The sequence below is a fragment of the Macrobrachium rosenbergii genome, chromosome 27 (assembly GCF_040412425.1).
Source record: "Macrobrachium rosenbergii isolate ZJJX-2024 chromosome 27, ASM4041242v1, whole genome shotgun sequence".
Lineage (NCBI taxonomy): Eukaryota > Metazoa > Arthropoda > Malacostraca > Decapoda > Palaemonidae > Macrobrachium > Macrobrachium rosenbergii.
The window spans coordinates 22,722,997-22,742,068 of NC_089767.1; the positions used below are offsets into that span (position 1 = coordinate 22,722,997).

At 33.4% G+C, this 19,072-nt stretch overlaps 1 protein-coding gene across 26 annotated transcripts in view; it reads left to right on the top strand.

The window, feature by feature from the left end:
• Glut1 (Glucose transporter 1) overlaps positions 1-19,072 on the top strand; it is a 515,395-nt gene that overhangs the window by 464,488 nt on the left and 31,835 nt on the right. For 15 of the 26 annotated variants that reach the window (XM_067129126.1, XM_067129118.1, XM_067129116.1 and 12 more), the window contains 5 exons: positions 3,811-4,023; positions 6,704-6,907; positions 8,093-8,232; positions 10,623-10,652; positions 10,899-10,931. In XM_067129126.1, coding sequence (XP_066985227.1) covers positions 3,811-4,023; positions 6,704-6,907; positions 8,093-8,232; positions 10,623-10,652; positions 10,899-10,931 — 620 coding nt within the window. The remainder of the gene's footprint in view (positions 1-3,810; positions 4,024-6,703; positions 6,908-8,092; positions 8,233-10,622; positions 10,653-10,898; positions 10,932-19,072) is intronic. The other 11 variants (XM_067129123.1, XM_067129130.1, XM_067129137.1 and 8 more) reach the window with 3 other exon arrangements.

The window sequence follows — 19,072 nt, forward strand, 5'->3', positions numbered from 1 at the left end:
GTTGATCAGAGATTGAGGATTGGTATTTATTACTCTTTACAGCTGAATTTCTTTATGTACCCAGTACTATATCAGAGTATCTGCTTCTTAGGTTTTCAGTTCTATATTGTGAGAGATGAGGCATTACCTTTGTAACGGCACGTCTTCCGAAAGGTGACTTAGCTTATGTTAGTAACTGATCCTCTTATCAATAAGGAATCATCATAGTATTTTATGGGGTGGGTTATTCCAGAATTTTGTTTACATTCTTGAATTACTTTTCTTTCTTCTAATCTTGTAACTCGTTCATGTGGGTAACTAAATCCAAATATATCAGTGAATTCTAAGATTGTGTGTCATCTTTCATGTTCAAGGTTCCCTGTGGTGACTTCCCAAAGACAATTAATATATTTACACATATGTGTATGCGTGAGTGTATGCGTGCGTTTAGGATTTTCTGTCCATATAATTCTCTGTTAATGTCTGTATATATATATATATATATATATATATATATATATATATATATATATATATATATATATATATATATATATATATATATATATATATATATATATCTACATGTATGTATGAAGTATATATATATACTGTATATATATACATATATAATCTTAAGCTTATACATATGTAAATATAGTATACATATACATTTAGATGTGTATGTATATGTATGAGAGCTATACTTATGTGTGTGTGCATATATAAGTGTATATATATATGCATATATATGGGTGAATATATTATATATATATATATATATATATATATATATATATATATATATATATATATATATATATATATTGTGTGTGTGTGTATGTGTGTTAGAAATATATATACATCGTTAATATTATTCTACATCCGTGGCTTTGACTTGGGTATACATATGTATAGGTATCGTGATCTTATGAATCTACTTACCCAATAATCTATGTGACAAAAACCGACACTTAGTTGATTCTTGCCAAACCATTCTTGTGAACTTTTTATGTCACTTTATTTTACGATATAGTTATTATTATTTCCTGTAAATTTTCCTGACTAGAACTAGACTCCATTGTCTTTTATGTATATTGTCTTTACATTGTTACCATATCAGTACTGGTATTGATTTGATTAGTTTTTTCTTTTATTTGTTTTTTTTTTTTACTGTAGTTCCCACCAAAATTAATGCTTTGGATTTTTTGCTGCCTCTTTTGGTTTCCATTTTGGTTTTTTCCCTTTTGTTCTGTTTCGCTGGTGACCCTCATCGACTTTGCTGTGAACCAGCCATTTCATCTTTGTATTATCCTGACGCTGCAGTTGCTGCCAGCAGCAGCAGGTGATCTGAATATTTCATTCTTGGTCAGACTGAAATCTTCAGTTGTCTTGCGTGAGGCAATGTGGCCTCCGGGTAAGATAACGATGAACTGACTGGTTGACAGCAAAGCCAACATATCAGTAATCGGGTGGGAAAATTTTTGCCTTTGCTTACGTAATTGCGACAACACTCCTTGTGCTAGAAGAAATTATATTCTAGCTGTAGTAAGGCTCGAGTTTTAAGCAGGATTTAGTTAAGTAATCTGTAATGTTACGTAAAAGATGAAAAGAGCCTGGCAAAAGAAAATTAGGAGAAGGCAATTTGTTCTCTTTTCAATTCAATTCACTCTTGCTGTACATAGACCAAAAGTTAGACGTGTGTTGAGAGGAGGAGGAAGCATCTCCTCGTAAAAATTATATAAAGCATTTTACTCTGAAATTTAGAGATCCTTTAGAAGGCTTTGTCTACTTTCTAAACTGCACTCATATTCGGATCATTCTGTCCAGTTTAAGCACTGCTCTCATTTTCTGGTCATTGCAGAATGAATGCATTGTAGTAATTTGACGTATTTCAATTCTCGTCTGTTCGTGATTGTTGGTGCATATATGTAAAGCATAAACATTTTTAACTGTTGTTAAATATTAATATTGATGACATGTGTGGTTGGGTGCGTGCATCTCTTCTTAATAACTATCCCCCTGATTTCATTTTTATTCAGCCTTTGTACGTCTGAGTGTGTATGTTCTGTGTATATGAATATTTATATTTTTTATTCTGCACACAAACATTATATATATATATACACACAACATATCATATATATATATATATATATATATATATATATATATATATATATATATATATATATATATATATATAGATATATATATATATATATATATATATATATATATATATATATATATATATATAAATGACACATATAAATTATTGTCTGTGTTTGTGCGTATGTGTGTGCGTGTGTTTGAATACTGTATAAGCATAAAGAATACATGTATGTAAATGTGTATGAATTTGTTTGGTAACTGGAACTAACTATGTGTGTGTATGTGAGTGTGTGTGCGTGTATGTGGTGTGAAAGTCTTCAGATAAATGCACATTTATTAATGATCAGTGTGATTGAAATCAGGATAACGAGGCTTTTCTCAGTTTTTCTTACCTTTTCTTCCTCGTATGAATGATATGTGCGTGTGTGTTGTGTATGTGGAGACATTTAAATATGAATGTGACTTGATCAGTGTACACACTGAAGGTACAGTATTCCAGCCTCACCTTATAATATTCACTTTAATTTCAGTATATTCAGTATATAAAGTGAAGGATGCACCTTAAACATAGGCTGTTTTTATTTGTAGACAATACTGATGTTAAGCGCCAGTATTCCAGTACTTATTATTATTATCCCACACGACACCTTCTTATTTTTTCTTTTAAGGACAAGCTTAAGTAAGGACTTGACAGTTCCAAGTTTATATAAATATACTCTTCCTGAATTCTGCTACAAAATAAATGCTTAGTGACCACCATTATTAGTTCCAGCTAATTCCTCTGCATAATTTTGACTGTATGCTTCATTCTTGATGCTAGAGCTTCATGACGGGGCCACGCCTTTCATGCTTGTCGGCTCCAGTGCTTCTGGAAATGAGGCCAACCAACTGCCTTACCCTCATTTTGGCACCAGGCTCTTTTGTTTCAATAGCATATCATAAGCTGATCATATCTATGCAGGTGATGAGTTAAAAAAAAATAAATTCTTCAATTTTTAGGTAACATAAAAAGATGTTGTTACAAGTTATCTTTATTTTGAAATTTGCTAGTGTTCACACTGCCATTTTCCTTGGTTTTTAATCATGGGGCATGAATTTCCCAGTGTTTGAAATTGAGTGTTTAATAGCAAATCCCTTTTATGTATGTGACTGTATATTGCATTCCTACATTTTTTCTTTGTTTTACCTTCACCTCTGGAATGTTTATTTCTTTTTTGTTTCCAACAGTTTCAACATATATAGGCCTAAATGCTTCTTGTTTGAGAAGTGTATTGTGTGCATCTTTTGATGATTTACCCTAATCTTGTCATATTTTGAATTGGATCATAGTCAGTCTGGGAACAACAGACGCTTAAACGTTTTATGATTCATAGAACTTTGTTGCATCTACAATCATATGATCTGAACTTATAAAGGTCAGTCAGTTGAAATCTTTCTTCTTTCAAGATTAAAGTGATTAGAGACCATTCCCAAAATTCCTTACAGCGGGACTGGTCATTTTGTACTTTTAAGTAAAAGCAGTCAACTTGATCGGAATTACATCAACTAACTTATGCAAGAGTTATCAGACAACAAGAAAGTCATATTGTATTTCGTACTTCTGGTTCTGTCTTCCACTGTTGTATCCTGACGTAATTTCTGAAATTCAGGCTCATTTCTCGACCCCTGAGACTCTCCCGAGGACCACTTAAATACACTGCCTATGTAACCCTTCAGGTGCTGTACTACTCCACCTCCTTGTTCACTGCCGCCGGTCTCGAGGAGTGGCAGTCTAAGTATGCCACTCTTGGGGTCGGCTCAGTGATGGTCATCATGACTCTGGTGTCCATCCCTCTCATGGACCGAGCGGGAAGAAGAACGCTCCATCTCTACGGCCTTGGTGGCATGTTCATCTTCTCCATCTTCATTACCATTAGTCTCCTTATCAAGGTAAGAATATGAGATTCTTCAAAGACCACCGCATAATTTATGTTATATTGTTAGTATTTAACTGAAGTACTGCTTAGATTCTCAGCTAATTTCCATAGCTTTGTATTCCGGCCACAATATTGATTGGTCGCATTGTCAAAGTATACCTGTTTTTTATATACATACTGTTAACCCTAAGGATAATGTTATGTTCCAAAATGCAGTGTTTCTACCTGACAAATTTTTCATAGTAAGAGTTTATGAAAGTTACCCTTCATATTTAAAGGGTAAATTTAAAGGTTATATTATTCCGAGTGTAAAATGATATTCTGTGTAGAAATACAGTTGATCGTTGTGTCCAGTTTCTGTGTAAGCTGATGTGAAGCTTTTTGTTCTTTGATTTTAAAATCAGCGATATTGGTAAATTGTTTGATTATAAATTTTGACGTTTTTCAGCATGAGACGTTGGAACAGGGTTTTCTTATTTATCATGAATTCAACAGAATCACAAATTGTGCACTTTTATCATGCTTGTAACACAGAAACTCTAGCAATACATTTTGTTGAGGCTTCGAGAATAAAAGTAATTTATCATATTTTATGGAATACTCAGTAACATGCTCTCAGTAATGATAACTGATATTTTCAGAAATTAACCATAATCCTTAGTTATTCACGTCTGAGCTTTATCGTATTGATGAATCATGATACTAAGCTGGTATTGCTTGAAAATTTCATCCAGTAAAAGTTTGCTTCCTTAAAATTATGAGAATAGCATGGAACTTATTAGCAATGCACTCCTGGAAAATCTCAAAGATCTAATACATCGTAAGCTAGGGGTTTTTGAGTTATTAAATCAACAGAGTGCGCTTTCAGATTGTAAATAAATATATATTTGTATTTAAACCACTATCTTAGCAAGACATCAGGTTGAAAAAAGGTTTACAGGTGGGCAACCTGCTGTTTGGATGGACTAGCATCAGTAAAGTAATACCTTATCTTTTGAAACTGCCTGTGTATTAGACCGAAGTAGAAACCATTGTTTCACGAGAACCTCTCACTTTGATGCGCTTCAGCAACTGACTAGGAGTCTAAACAGATGTTCTTGTTCTTGCAAAGAGATGTGATACCCCCTCTCACTCCCTTTATTTGACATGGAGCTTTGGTCCATAATTAAGTTGTTCTGCTTCTTTTGCACCTTTCTTATCTCACTTTTATCCTTTTAATGCAATAATGGTGTGTTTCCTTTTTCACCTTATTTATCCTTCACTTATGGCTGTCATTCTGTGTGTGCGTTGTTAGCACCTTTTATCTTGCCTTCTGCTATCCATGCTTGGTCCCTGAATGAAAATATCTATGAGCTATATCTTATTTTTCAAAAGTAAATGGCAGTTCATCCTGCTGCATTTTTTAGGTAAGTTTGGTGGTCAAGTTTGTATTTATAAAACACATTTATTTGAAAAATTTTTTGTGTTGCAAATCATGGGATTAATTGGGATATATTTATTTGGTTAAACAGTAGCACATTGGGAGTATGTGCATAATTCCTCCCATTTTCCTTAGCATTTAACCTATCCTGTTTTTCTCCTGGTGATTGGAAACTTCTGTTGTTTGTTCTGAATACCCTTTTCTTCTCTGTAGAATTAAGTCAGCGTTCTGGAAGACATCTATGCATTTCTAATGCCTGCTCCTTGAATTAGCTTTCTTCATTTTGCCATTTCATCTGGACTCCATCCTCTCACGTTACGCCTAGGACTCAAGATTATTCTTGCGCTGCCACAGGACTTAGTTTCTCCCTTCATCTGAGTTCTTGTTTTATCTTGGAAATTTACCTTCAAGTTCTTACCTTCTTCGTGGGTAGGGAAAGTTTTTTTCTATGTGTGTAACTCTTTTAGTAACTCCTTTGATAATATGAAGTTAAAAAAAATTAAAGTTCTCCTGGGTAAAAGCTTTATTTTCCTGTCCTCTTCTCCTGATTTTTCTTCTATTGTCTTCCTAGACTTGTTCAAAGCTTCAGTCCAGAGCTAGTTTTGGAAAGGTTCTTCAACGATGAGCCTAACTTGAGTACACACACAGTCTTGCTCGGTCTTCAGGTAGTAGACCTGTAGCATCTTAAGACATTGCATAAAAATTGTGTTTAAAGAAAAGTTTTCCAACACATTAAATTGGTTTGTTTATGATTAATTTTAATGAATGTCTGTCAATCAATCATCATCCAAGAATTTCACGTAGTTAAAGTCTTGGGAATCAAATCAAGGATACCTGTTTATATACAACATTTTCAGGAAGCTTAACATTTTGTTTTCAGTGCTTATAAAAATATGATAAAGCCCTGTGCCTTAACATATCAGTTAACCAGAAAGGAATTGTAGGATATTTCGGTTGAGAAGAATTCATGCAATTCATGTTACTGGTTTTTTCTCATGTCCAACTAATAATGTTTTTTTATTATGGATAAAAAATAGAATTAGTGGTTGTAGATATTTTATGGTTATTATGAGAGTGTACTGTTTCAGTTGTTTTTCCCAGTTGTGTCTTTGAATGTTTTATTGCTGCGAAACTTATTTTTCTTTTTTAATTACCCTTCATGTTTAATGAAAATTCAGAGGATCTATTGCTGTATATTGTTTTCTGTACCTGATCCTTAACCAGCTGAATTCCTCTTCCGAAGTCATACAGATCGTCTTAAATCTCTCCACAGGAAATGATGTCGTGGATGACTTTTATCTCTGTGATAAGCACCCTCTGCTTCGTCATCTTCTTCTCAGTAGGGCCTGGCAGTATTCCCTGGATGATCACAGCAGAACTCTTCTCTCAGGGCCCTCGACCTGCCGCCATGTCCATTGCAGTTTTAGTGAACTGGCTCTCTAATTTCCTTGTTGGCATTGGTTTCCCTAAAATGCAAGTGAGTAGTGAGACCTGTAGGTATCTGTCTTAGACTTGCAGATGTTGTCCATACATGTAAACTTCTAATTGGTTTTACTTTAACCCTTATTTTTTTTAAAAAATTAATGTTTTAGTGGCATGAAATTCGGGGCTAGAACATATTACTTTATATGCCAGAATCGCTGTGTGGCCCAATGACTATGACACTTGTAACTCATAATTTTGGTACTGGATTGTCTATTGCTAGACCATATGGTCTTGTCACCTAGTTTTCTACATTTCACTGAATTATTTAATGTTAGGAGAATTAATATACATTAATAGTGACTGGAATCAAAGGATGAACAAGGTCATATTTCTGTATTAAAATGCAAAAGAACTGTTTTTTGTCATTGCAGTGGCTTCTAGCTTATGAATTGCATTCGTATTCAGTAAGTGTATTAACAATACTTTTCCAAACCTTACTGCAGAAAATCTAAAGAATAACTGTTGATATTTGATTAAGTTATGAAGACTTCTGTGTCGGAAAATAAATGTTTATAGAATTTATTTTCCTATTTTTTATATATTTCTGACGTAAAGAAGTAATAAGATAAAGAAGTGAAGTCTTTCATTACAAGTATAAAAGATCACCAGAATGTATTGTATGGCTGATAACCTACAAACCTAATCCCAGATTGCAGCAATTACAGAACAGCTACTGTGCTTAAACCTATTTATGGGACTGTCCAAGTCACAACCAACATTAACCTGGAAACAAATCCTTGGAAGAGATATTATCATAATCATAAACATTTTCATTTTATCCATTTGTAAATGTGATGTTGTATTATGCAGCATCTGTCCTGGTTAAGATAGATAGATTTTATAACACCTGTCCTGATTAAGAAAGGTTAAATTGTATATTAATAATAATAGTAATTTGCCATTTTAAATGGCTCATCAGGAAATTTATGTAGATTAATGGTGCACAGCCTCTTTAAGAATGCATATTTTAGGGGTTATGGATAGTCGAGTGCATTGGCATTCACTAAATTATGTGCTAGCGAAACTCACTTTATTTTATTTTGCCCATTCATTTATGAGACATTCACCTCGTTATATACTTTACATAAAATTCCAGTGAAATAGGTTTTTTTTACAGAAATTATAATCCACATCCCTCGCACTTTGCTTGATCAGTAACCAAGACTTATTTTTTCAGGAAGCATTTGAGAATTACACATTTTTACCGTTTAGTGCTCTGCTAGCGTGTTTCTGGGTCTTTACTTACTACAAGGTTCCGGAGACAAAAAATAAAACGTTTGAAGAAATATCAGCAATCTTCCAAAGAGGGGTTGAAAGGTAGGTCATGTTGCATCTGCAGCTTTTCCAGATTTTCAGATTTTTATATGTGAGAGTTTTTGTTAAACAAAAGAATAAGGTATTGACAGTCATTTTTTTAAAAATTGGTCATTTGGAATCCTGGAAAATAAATGAGCAAGATAATTCTGGTATGTCACAGCTGTGTGTGCATATATATATATATATATATATATATATATATATATATATATATATATATATATATATATATATATATATATATTATATACTGTATAAAGTTTACCAGGTTATGTTTACAACCATCGGATGTGGATTGGGGAACTGTATTTAGTGTTTGTAGAGACTTTAATTTATGCATAGCCTTTTATTTTATTTTGCAAAATTGGCTATTTACATAATTATGCATTTATCATTTAAGTAGCCTGCATATGCATTAATCCTTTGCTATATGCGCATTACCTTTTGGATTTTATTTGCAAAATTAATTTTTGTTACTTTTTTGGAAATTCCATCATTCATAAGAGTAGATAGACATAAATCAGGGACAGTTATGGTGTATATATATATATATATATATTATATATATATATATATATATATATATATATATATATATATATATATATATATATATATATATATATATATATATATTTGTATATGTATGTATGTATTGTATATATATATAAAACACCTGTTTGTCCCAAAAGGAGATGGTTCCTAAGAGAGTCAGGTAACTGTCACATCAGCAGTCATCCTTATCTGCTGAATTGAGAATGTGTTTCTAATGAAGATTAACTTCCAGAACCATAGCAGCTTCATAATTCTAGCCATCAAAATACTTACAGTTACTGAACCAAATTTTTATATGTATATATATAATATATATGTGTGTATGTATATACTGTATATGAAAATTCAACAGTCACTGAAAGTATTTTGATGGCCCAATCTTCTCAGGTTTTGAGAAACTTAACTTTGAAAAGGCAGCTAAACGATTCAGCTTGGAATTCCATATACATGTATCTGGTTATGTGGTAAGAAGGACTGATCAAGTCAGTCAATCCTAAAGCTTGTGACTTCTGCATAGCATCTTTGAGATCACAAAGGGGCTTATGTTTACAATGAGCTCCAATAAAATGGAGCTATCATACAATAAAGTGCTCCCAAGAGCAATACCCAAAATAATATCTAGAAAACTTTTATAGTATTTAAAAAAAAAACAAGTTCACTTGAAGGCAGTATGAAAAAAATTGGCATATTGATTTGACCAATAGCCTTTTATTCACTTCTCAAGAAATTGTTGCATGAGCAGACTCCAAGATGTATGCCCAGTGCTTCATTGAAATACAGGTAATTCCTACCCACATATAATGGAGATGCTGAGAGGAAAGTACATGCACCTGTTAAAAGCACGCTCGAGCCTCCTCATGGCAGTTATCCTAGCCAAAATACAGGTGTATTAGAGAGCTTCATTGTCTAAAAATCAGACATTACTATTAAAATCAACTAAAAAGGTCAACATATATGAAGCAGAGATAGACAAGCGGGTGATCTTGGAATAATTTAAACAACTCAGGCTTTTTACACCCCATTAAAGTTAATATCCATATGAGTATTAATACATTCCACCATATTAATATAGGGGAGAGGACAAGCGTATGAATTGTTTTGAGATTAATAGGAAGATTATGTGTTGAAAGATGCTGTCGATTAAGAGAAGGAAAAATCTATAGAGAATGGATCCCTGAGAAGCACCACAAAAGGCACAGAAGGAGGCAGATGTAATCCTGTCAGTGTCGAGAAATAAATTAGTTCGATAAGTAACTCAAATAATTTAACAAGAAAAGAATTGAAATCATAGCATGGGCTCTGGCTGACTGTAGGATACTTTTGAAAAGTTCATTTGAGAAGATACAATAACTCAGTACATAAGACAGCATAAATGATTACCCATTAATCCAATCCATACTGATGTTAAGAGAGGCGATTGGTATTCCTTGTGTCCTTAGCACTGAGTACTTTCAAGAACTGTTGTACCATTAGTAGAAGTAAAATCAAAGAGACCATTGTTGGAGAAGTTGAGTTAGTCTTTATTCATTGGGACAGGCTTTCAAGTTTGTTCCCAAGAAAAGGTTAATTTTACTGTTTAGGGTGTGTATAAAAGAGATGGATAAATATTAAGTCAGGTAAATCTGCTTATACTGTGTGAATGTATGTGCTGTATATATAAAACCTCGTATGCATAAAGTACCTTGTGCATACAGATGTAAGTATTAAAGTACATGTTTATTTCTTAATGAAGAGAAAGTTCTGGAAGGACTGTATATAACATTGACAATGTTAGTGTTGCTTGTGGTTTGAGCTCTCAGTTTTCACAATGATTTTCGTCCCCTCATGCCGCACAGGGAATACCTGGATGACCCAAGACTGTACGGGTAAGTGCCAAGAAGTTTTGATATGCGCTAGTCCCGGAGCGCTACACGATGTCACTCACCATTCAGGCATCAGAGCTCATTTTTATTTTCTGTTTTTTGCTTAGGCTCATGTTTGGTGCCAATAGCTATTCATAATTTTTTGATGTAACTGACATGAGTTCCATTAGAATAATAATATTGATAGGAGTCCACTTTGATGGCTCTAAAGAATGATACCAGGCTCACAAGCCTTTACTTTATTTACAGTAACTTCCATGCTGTCACGAGCAGCAATCACCTGTAAGTATTTTTGTTGGGTTATCCCCCCACCTATTTGTCAGTGTCCTGTCGTGGCGCGCTCCCTTACTAGTTGTTACCTGAACTGCTGGAATCACCTACTTAGCTCAGTCTGTGTTGTTTCAAAGTTGTTGTTGTTGTTGTTGTTGTTATTATTATTGGCATTTTCATTGCTTTGTTGCATTCGTGACATGTCGGTATATTGTCAGTTTAGGGAATTTTTTTGACAGTCGTTTGTATCTCCTTTGGGAATAACAGCGAACAATATCATGAACACAGCAAAATGTATAGTTCATTCGTGTGAGGCATTTAAAATCACTGTAGTAAGGGGAGTGATTTCGTGAGACTCTAGTTTTGTGAATACATTTTGTTTTCATATTGATAAGTGCCATAAGCGTTTTGCCTTTTTCATGGCTATACAAACACATGGAACATCTTGGCGGTGGAGGTACTTTTGATTGCAAGTCTTCAGTTGCTATTCTCATATCATACCAGTGTATTGATAGCTATATTTAGCTGCAGTCAAGATTATTATATAATGTTCATCTGTTGAATATTTATACCTTATGTAAGTATGACCTCACCACATACTAACCATTACCTCAAAAAACATAAGAAAAGGCTGTTCTTGTTGCTACCAGAGCTAATGATGAGTGATATTTTATAAGACATTATACATCCACAAGTCACAAGCAGGAAAATTTTATTTCAGAGATATGAAATAGCTCGAAATGAATTATAATTGTTATATGCTATGAGCATATAGTGCTTCTGTTTGTGTGTATGTTTGTGTTTGTGCACGCAGTAACTCCGTGTTTGTGAAGCTTAAAGTCCTGAAAATACTGCTGTTGAGCAGTCAAGTTCTATGTCAGTCCTTATATAATTCTAGACCAACCTCTCTTTACACAGAACTCCATCAAAACAAAGATAATTATAATCTTAGATGCGCAGATACAGCATTTAAATACATCATGCCTAATGATACAAAAGCACTGACTGACTTTTGCAATTACACTTGAGTTTCCTGTGTATGAAGTTGGTTGTTTGCAGTTAAAAAAGCTACCATAAAATAGTATGAAGTTTATGTCAGGTAAAAAAAAACTAAATCTTCAATAAAAGGTGTTGATGTAGTACTGTAACTGTATAGACTTAAAGTTTTTAACATTTCCTAATTTGTTTGCTATGTTTGCACAAACAAAAAAAAAAGTTAAGATGGGGGAGAATGTTTGGGATATTAGGTTTACTTGTGAAGTTCTTTGACCTATATCACCACACTCTTCAGCGAGTGTTATATCTATTGTCTCAGATTAAACTGACATGTTCATTGATGGGAAACTTCCTAGAGTTTCTCCTTGTTATCTGAAATACTTTCATTGGCTGATGGGGTTTCTTTTTTATGAAATTTATGTGATTTGATGTTTTGTATGTTGATATATGTATATATATATATATATATATATATATAGCATCAGTTAGGGGAGAAGAAGAATTCCTTGTATTTTCTTTCAATGTACTTTATTATGCTGATGTTTCAGGATCATGTGTCCCATTTTCAAAGCTATAAATTAAAAAGACAACAGAATTAAAAATAGACTCAGATTTTAAAACGAGAAAAAGAAATTCTGCATAAAAGTATAAAAGAAACATAACAGAAAGGAACAATGAATACCAAATAGTGCTGAAGGCAAAAGCTGAGTGACATTCAGGGTCCGTTTTGGTTCCAACGGAAACTCACGAGAGGTATAGAGGTGTTGACGTGGACTGAGTATTTAATTGGGGAACTAGTTGTTTAATAAAAAGAGATTCTAGTATTGTTGTCTTTTTAATTTATAGCTTTGAAAATGGGACACATGGTCCTGAAATGTCAGCATAATAAAGTACATTGAATGGAAATACAAGGAATTCTCCTTCTCCCTAACTCGATATTGTTCATCAGGTTTAAAGGAACCGCCTTTGACTTTTGATATATATATATATATATATATATATATATATATATATATATATATATATATATATATATATATATATATATATATATATATATATATATATCATATATATATCATCATCTCACTCTTACACTCCCAGATACCTACAAGTATCAACTACTTCCATGTTTTTCTCTCTCCTGTTATCACTGTTCTTATGGACAAGAGGCAGTTAATTCCTTCAATCATTTCTTTGGCCCATAGGCCTAATCAACGCTTCTAACACAACCCCATACCACAGCATCTTATTTGTAATCTGGGAAACACTTGATGCATTCCCAGTGATTAACTTTTCGATTATCCTTCTTTCTTCCTCAGCAGTGACTTTCAAAACCTTATCAGGATCACATTAACTGTCTTATGAGAAGAGCAAAGTAATGGGTGATTTTTTCTGGACTCACTCTAACAGTACTGTCTCAAGTAGATTTTAATTGTCTGCACTGATCAGATTTGTTTTTACATAAAAGCAATCTATGTTAAACTTTATCATCTTGTTTAGATGAGGGCTGGCTTTAAGCAAATAGGACCAGTTGCTCCTAATTGGGCCCTGAATCCAAGACGGACCAGCATCCATGCTAGGGGTATCTAGTCTTGTTAAATAAAAACAACAGTACATTGCAACATACACCTAACATCACATTTAGAACTGGGAGTCAGTAGTGTATGTTTACACAGCTTATATCTTGAATATTTCTTACTGTGCATTCTTTAATGAAATATGTTAATTAATTATAGAACAGATTAGCATTTTTTTTTCCTCACAAAAAATTCCTAAGTGGCTTTCCAGGGGAAAAAGCAAGAAAGCTTATCTTTTCATAATAGATGATGATGATAATATGAATAATTTATAATTGCTTAATGTTCTGAGTTTTTTAAATCACCAAAACAGATAATTTATTTGCATTAATGCTGCTCACTCATATTTTAAATTATTTTTTCAACAAAATTAATGTTTGCAATCAACTATTTCACAGTGAATAAAAGAAAGGTGATCTTCAGTTCTCTTTGTTTACTTTCAGACTAACAGGTATGCAGTTCTGCATTCAAATGTACCTTAAATCAGTTTTTCCAATAACTCAGACACTATAATAACCAGACAGTTCTTTGCTTTTTATTCTGCTACAGATGTGTAAATAAAGTGTATGGAATAGACTGTTTATATCTTTATGGTTCTACAGACCTTGGCTGTAAACCTGGGGATCCCACCAAAAATTTCCCCAGTTGGCCCATGAAATCTTTGTATCAACTGGTAGAAGTAGGGAAGGTTGTGATTTTTGTTAATGTTGCAGCAATGGTGTTTAATGAAATGGTGAGGATGGATTGGAGAGTAGGTGTTAAAAAGAACGAGAGTTGTAGTTGTTTGACTGGGACAGCTGGTCAGGACACAAACACACACACACACACACAGTTCAGGAAACGTAGGCCAAGAAATACCTGGAATGATGAATGGCATAGTGTGGTGAGATATTTTAGAGAAATACCTGAAGTTTGCAGGTGAAAGAGTAAGGATGAAAAGCTTTGGTGTTTTGAAAAACTTTGCAAGTAGATTTCATCCTTGGTTCAGCAGTTGTGAGGATGATTGTGGATTTCTCTGAAAAGGTATTTAAAAACAGTACCAATGCCTACATCTGATTTCTATAATGGCCCAGTTTGAAATATGTACTCTCTGTAAACTGCATCTCTATGTTTAACTTCTTTCACTTATAATTTTCTCCCAATGCTCATTTATTTTATACCCCTAGTTTCCAGTGCCTTGAGTGCTTGCTTTAACTTTGCATATTGCCTTCATTCATATGTATTTATTTTGCTTTATTTTACTCTTCTTTTCAGTAGCCTTTGACTTTTCCAAGTTTTCCAATTTTTATTTATACTGATAATCTATAATTCTTAAAATTATCTTAACCATTTAATCTGTGATCAGAATGCATTATTGGGGATTAAACTGTTTCCTACTACTTCTGAAGAGATGAGGATTTACCCCAAAGAAAGGTGTTAACTATAGTTAATAGAAATGTCGTAGATTTTAATAGGAACATTATACTCTCAGCGATAATTACATTACTACAGTACTACTGTTTGTTAATTGTTAGCAAATTATTGAAGCATGAAAAAATTACCACATGCATGGAGCAGTTTACCTTGAGCTCTGTTCATTCACAGTAGCTGCCAGAGATCACTTTGTATAATATGCAGTTTTCTGGAAGCTAATCAATCAACCAGCTAACCTCCTAGGAGAAGGCAATAAGTTCTCTCCCTCCATTGGGTTTTATTGGAATTGCATCTTGGCAGTGATAAGTATTCAAACTTGTATTCAGAGTTTGATTTTCCCTTGACATGCAGGATATCTGTTCATATGTATCCTTTCATTTGACTTGGAAAGGATAGCTGTTTTCCCTTATGTTTTACTGTATATTCTTACCTTTTTTACAGTTTTCTTAGTCTTCCATCCTTTGGTCTTCTATCTTTTTGTGCACCGAGACACTTAGGCACCGAAAGGCATTTTATTTCATTTCTATGGAGGTACTTGAATGTGATCTGCTAGCAATATTTCTTATTGCAACTAACCACCTTTCTTTTATGCCAACTTTCAACTTCATTCGCCAAGTTGCCCTCTTCAAAAAGCTACCATGTCTTATGGTCCCATATGTAAGCCATCCCATTGCTTCACCATCATGTTTACACCTTAACATAAATTTTGATCCATCATCCATAACTCTTGCAGGCCAGAATTTTCCCATCTTCTTTCTTCTGGTAGCATTATCCAACTAATATAAGCCAGTCTGTACAGTGTGCGTACCTGCATACCTTGAGCATTGTACAGCGCAAGGGGCCATTTGCATTCAGCCAAAGTATGTTTCCAATACTGTGATCCCATGAAATCTCATTTTAAAAGCAAGTGAATTGTACAGTAATTGTAATATGGATCAGAGGGATTTGTTGAATTTTGAAAATAAGGCTTCTCATCTCTTGTTTCACTTTACTTCCTGAATGAAATGTATGATTTAGAACCTTAGGAGGATCTGGAGCCTCTTTCTTTGCACAAAAGCATGGACAGAGATGATTTCCACCCTTTCTGCCTTCATTACAACTCAGGTCTCTCACCTGTGCATTCCAAACTCTCTCTGTTCAACGAAACACTAGAGCACTTATATTCTGCTTTGAGTCCAGCTTTTTGATACACTATTCCATAATTTCTCTTTTTACCCCCCCTCATCTACCATTGTGAATTCATAGTTCAATAGACTTGACAATAATGCCTCCTTCAGTTACTTTACTACAACCTTTTCCTTGTTCCCAGCTGAAATCCAGTTTATTTGTTTCACACTTAATTAGACTTCAACTAAAAATTTTGCCCAAGGAAAAGTTTATTCTGGTGCCACAGACATCCTTGCAATATCTTATTCTTCTTGAATGATTAAGATTTCTTAGCAGGGAATATGAATATCACCAAAGCTTAAAGGCTACATTATCTAACTGACACTAGTATCAAACATTTAAGACAGAAATTTTTCCCATCTTAGGAAAGATCTTTTAAACTGGCTGAATGGGGCTACAGCAGTCTAAAGAGTTAGTTGTTTTGCTTATGCGCAGGTTCCCCCTCTCATATTGTTTCATTTTAGATTAGAAGCTAGTAGCAGAATGGCCCCATCTCCCATGCTAGTTCAGCTGCATATCTCTGTTCTGAAGATAAAAGAAACCTCCATTGATGAAACCTGAGAGTGAATTAATGTGTATCAATTCAATCTCTCTACCTTGCTATGGATAAGCTATCTTTTGTCCCTGAAAAAGATGACGTGGCTTTTTTTTTTTTTTTTTGTGAACTGTCAAAGCCAGACAGGCCATTCAAAAGCATGGTGGGGCTATCATCCATGAGGCAAATATGTGTGTGAGCTTCTTTCCAAATTTTTTTTTCATTGTAACTCTCTTTGTAGAGAACAACTGCTTAGAAATTGTAGGGGCTATCATGCTTTCTCCTGTACTTGTGGAATTGCTTCAGGCAATTATCTATTTCACCTTCCTCCAGACCTTGTAGGGAACTATTTTAGACTTATCCAGTGATCCATTTTGAATTACAGTGACAATAGATATTAAAACAAGAACATGGGTAAGCTACACTTTAACCTTTCTTGGGTAATTAGAACTTGCTTTCTTCGTATACAGTAAATGTTTTTAGATCTATGTAGACTTTTTTGACAGGCTAATTAACGTTATTACAAAAGACATTTTATTTTGCAATGTGTGATTAATGTTTTATTGACAAATTAGTAATCTTAAATATATCAAATCTTGACAAAGTAATGTTATACCTGAGAGTTAATAATGGTATTAAGAGCTGATTAATTTCCAGAATATCACTATATATTTTAAGTGTTCATGTATCAAACATATGGGGTAACTTGCAAATACAGTAAATATATTTTTTTTATTCTCTCAAAACAGTCAGTGCATTTTAAATGTAAATCCAGGCATTTTGATTAACAGTACACTTCTCCATAAGACAGTTATTCGTTTGATCAGTATGAAAAGGCTTTTAACAACAAATCATGGTGATACACTATTAGAATATATCAGATAAGAGGACCTTCCTTTAAATGTTGCTAGTAATTGCCAATAAAAAAGGTACTCATTAAATTTTTAACTTGTTGTAAAATTACAACGGTATAAAAAATTTAATAGCATGTAAAGTACTAAAATCCTTCACAATACTCCTTTTCTTTTACTCGTGCTTCTTATTAATAATTTATAGAATGGAAAAACTTACAAGGATTTGTAGAGCTGTTTCCTGAGTGGTCTTCTTAACATGGAAAAGGCAGTATTTACTAGATACCCCACTGGACACATAATGCTTTCTCTGTTTTTGGAATAATATAACTGTGTATTTTTTTTGAGGGGGCCAGGTGGGGAGGAAATAGAGATGTGTTCCTGTTAGATATTTTTATTCTACTCACAATTGACTGTGGTACTCATCTCATCACCTGTTTCACCCCAAGTAGCAATGCTTCTTTTTTAATGGTATGCAGTTTGTCCTTTGCTTACCGTACAGTATAAGTATATTTACAGAGATACAGGGAGACACTCAACATCCCATCCTTTCAGTTAGGCCTGTGTTTTGCTTATTTGGCAGGAGTATGTGAGCTGCTGTTTGTAGCTGCTGCATCATCTAAGTGCCCTATTTTGTTGCACATTTTCCTTTATTTGTTTTAATTTTTTCTTCAGTTTTGCCTATTGTTATTACTGGTAATTACATATTTCATTTATTATTTTTTGTCTCAGGTGGACATAAGATGCCTGACTTTTCATCTTGTTCCATAAGAATGTTGGCTCATTAAAAAGATTATTTAATCTAATAATTTTAAACCACTTCAGATTACCTTTTCTGTAAATTGTGTAAATTTGAAAGTCAACAGGGGAAGCTTACTTCTGTACATGACTTGGATTACAAACTCATGATATCACTCAAATTCAAGTGGCATAAAATAGATTATTACCTGCCTGCACATGTATATGCGTAATTGTGCAATGAAATAAGTACAGTACAGATGCAGTTTTTTAATATAGTGTTCCCTAATCAGTGAATTCCAGCTAACATATTTTCATTTTTGCAAATGAACTAGGCTGGCCATTTGAACACCAGACGAGAAATGTTTTCATTTCCGTTTTGCTTAACTTCGCTCCTCTGTTTATGTGAAAATTGCAAATACAGCAACTGTTGTTGCAAATCATATTTCATAGAAGGCTATGAAAAGCTGAATTAAAAAGATTCGTGGCTGTGAAGTAGTAAAATGACTTACAAGTTTTGGAAAATTAATACAAAAAGTTATATTTTTTATTAATAGATACTGTGAATAGTGTCAAAATTACTGGGTATTGTAGTTGTTAGATAATCATAACATTATGAACTAATTTCTAAGTTACTCAGATTTGTATGTTTTAATTAAGAAAGGTTGTAAGATGGAACTGAAATTTTATAATACTGAACTTAAATGTTTTTAGACTATATTTGGCATTTCTTGAAAATGAGGATTGTGTTCTAAACTTCCAATTTCAAAGTATTAACTGGGTAATTGATTAATACTTTTCCATAAATTTGAATTTGGAAAACAATCATATCCTACGATTTTTTCTTTTATGGTGGCTTTCATGGCTACATCT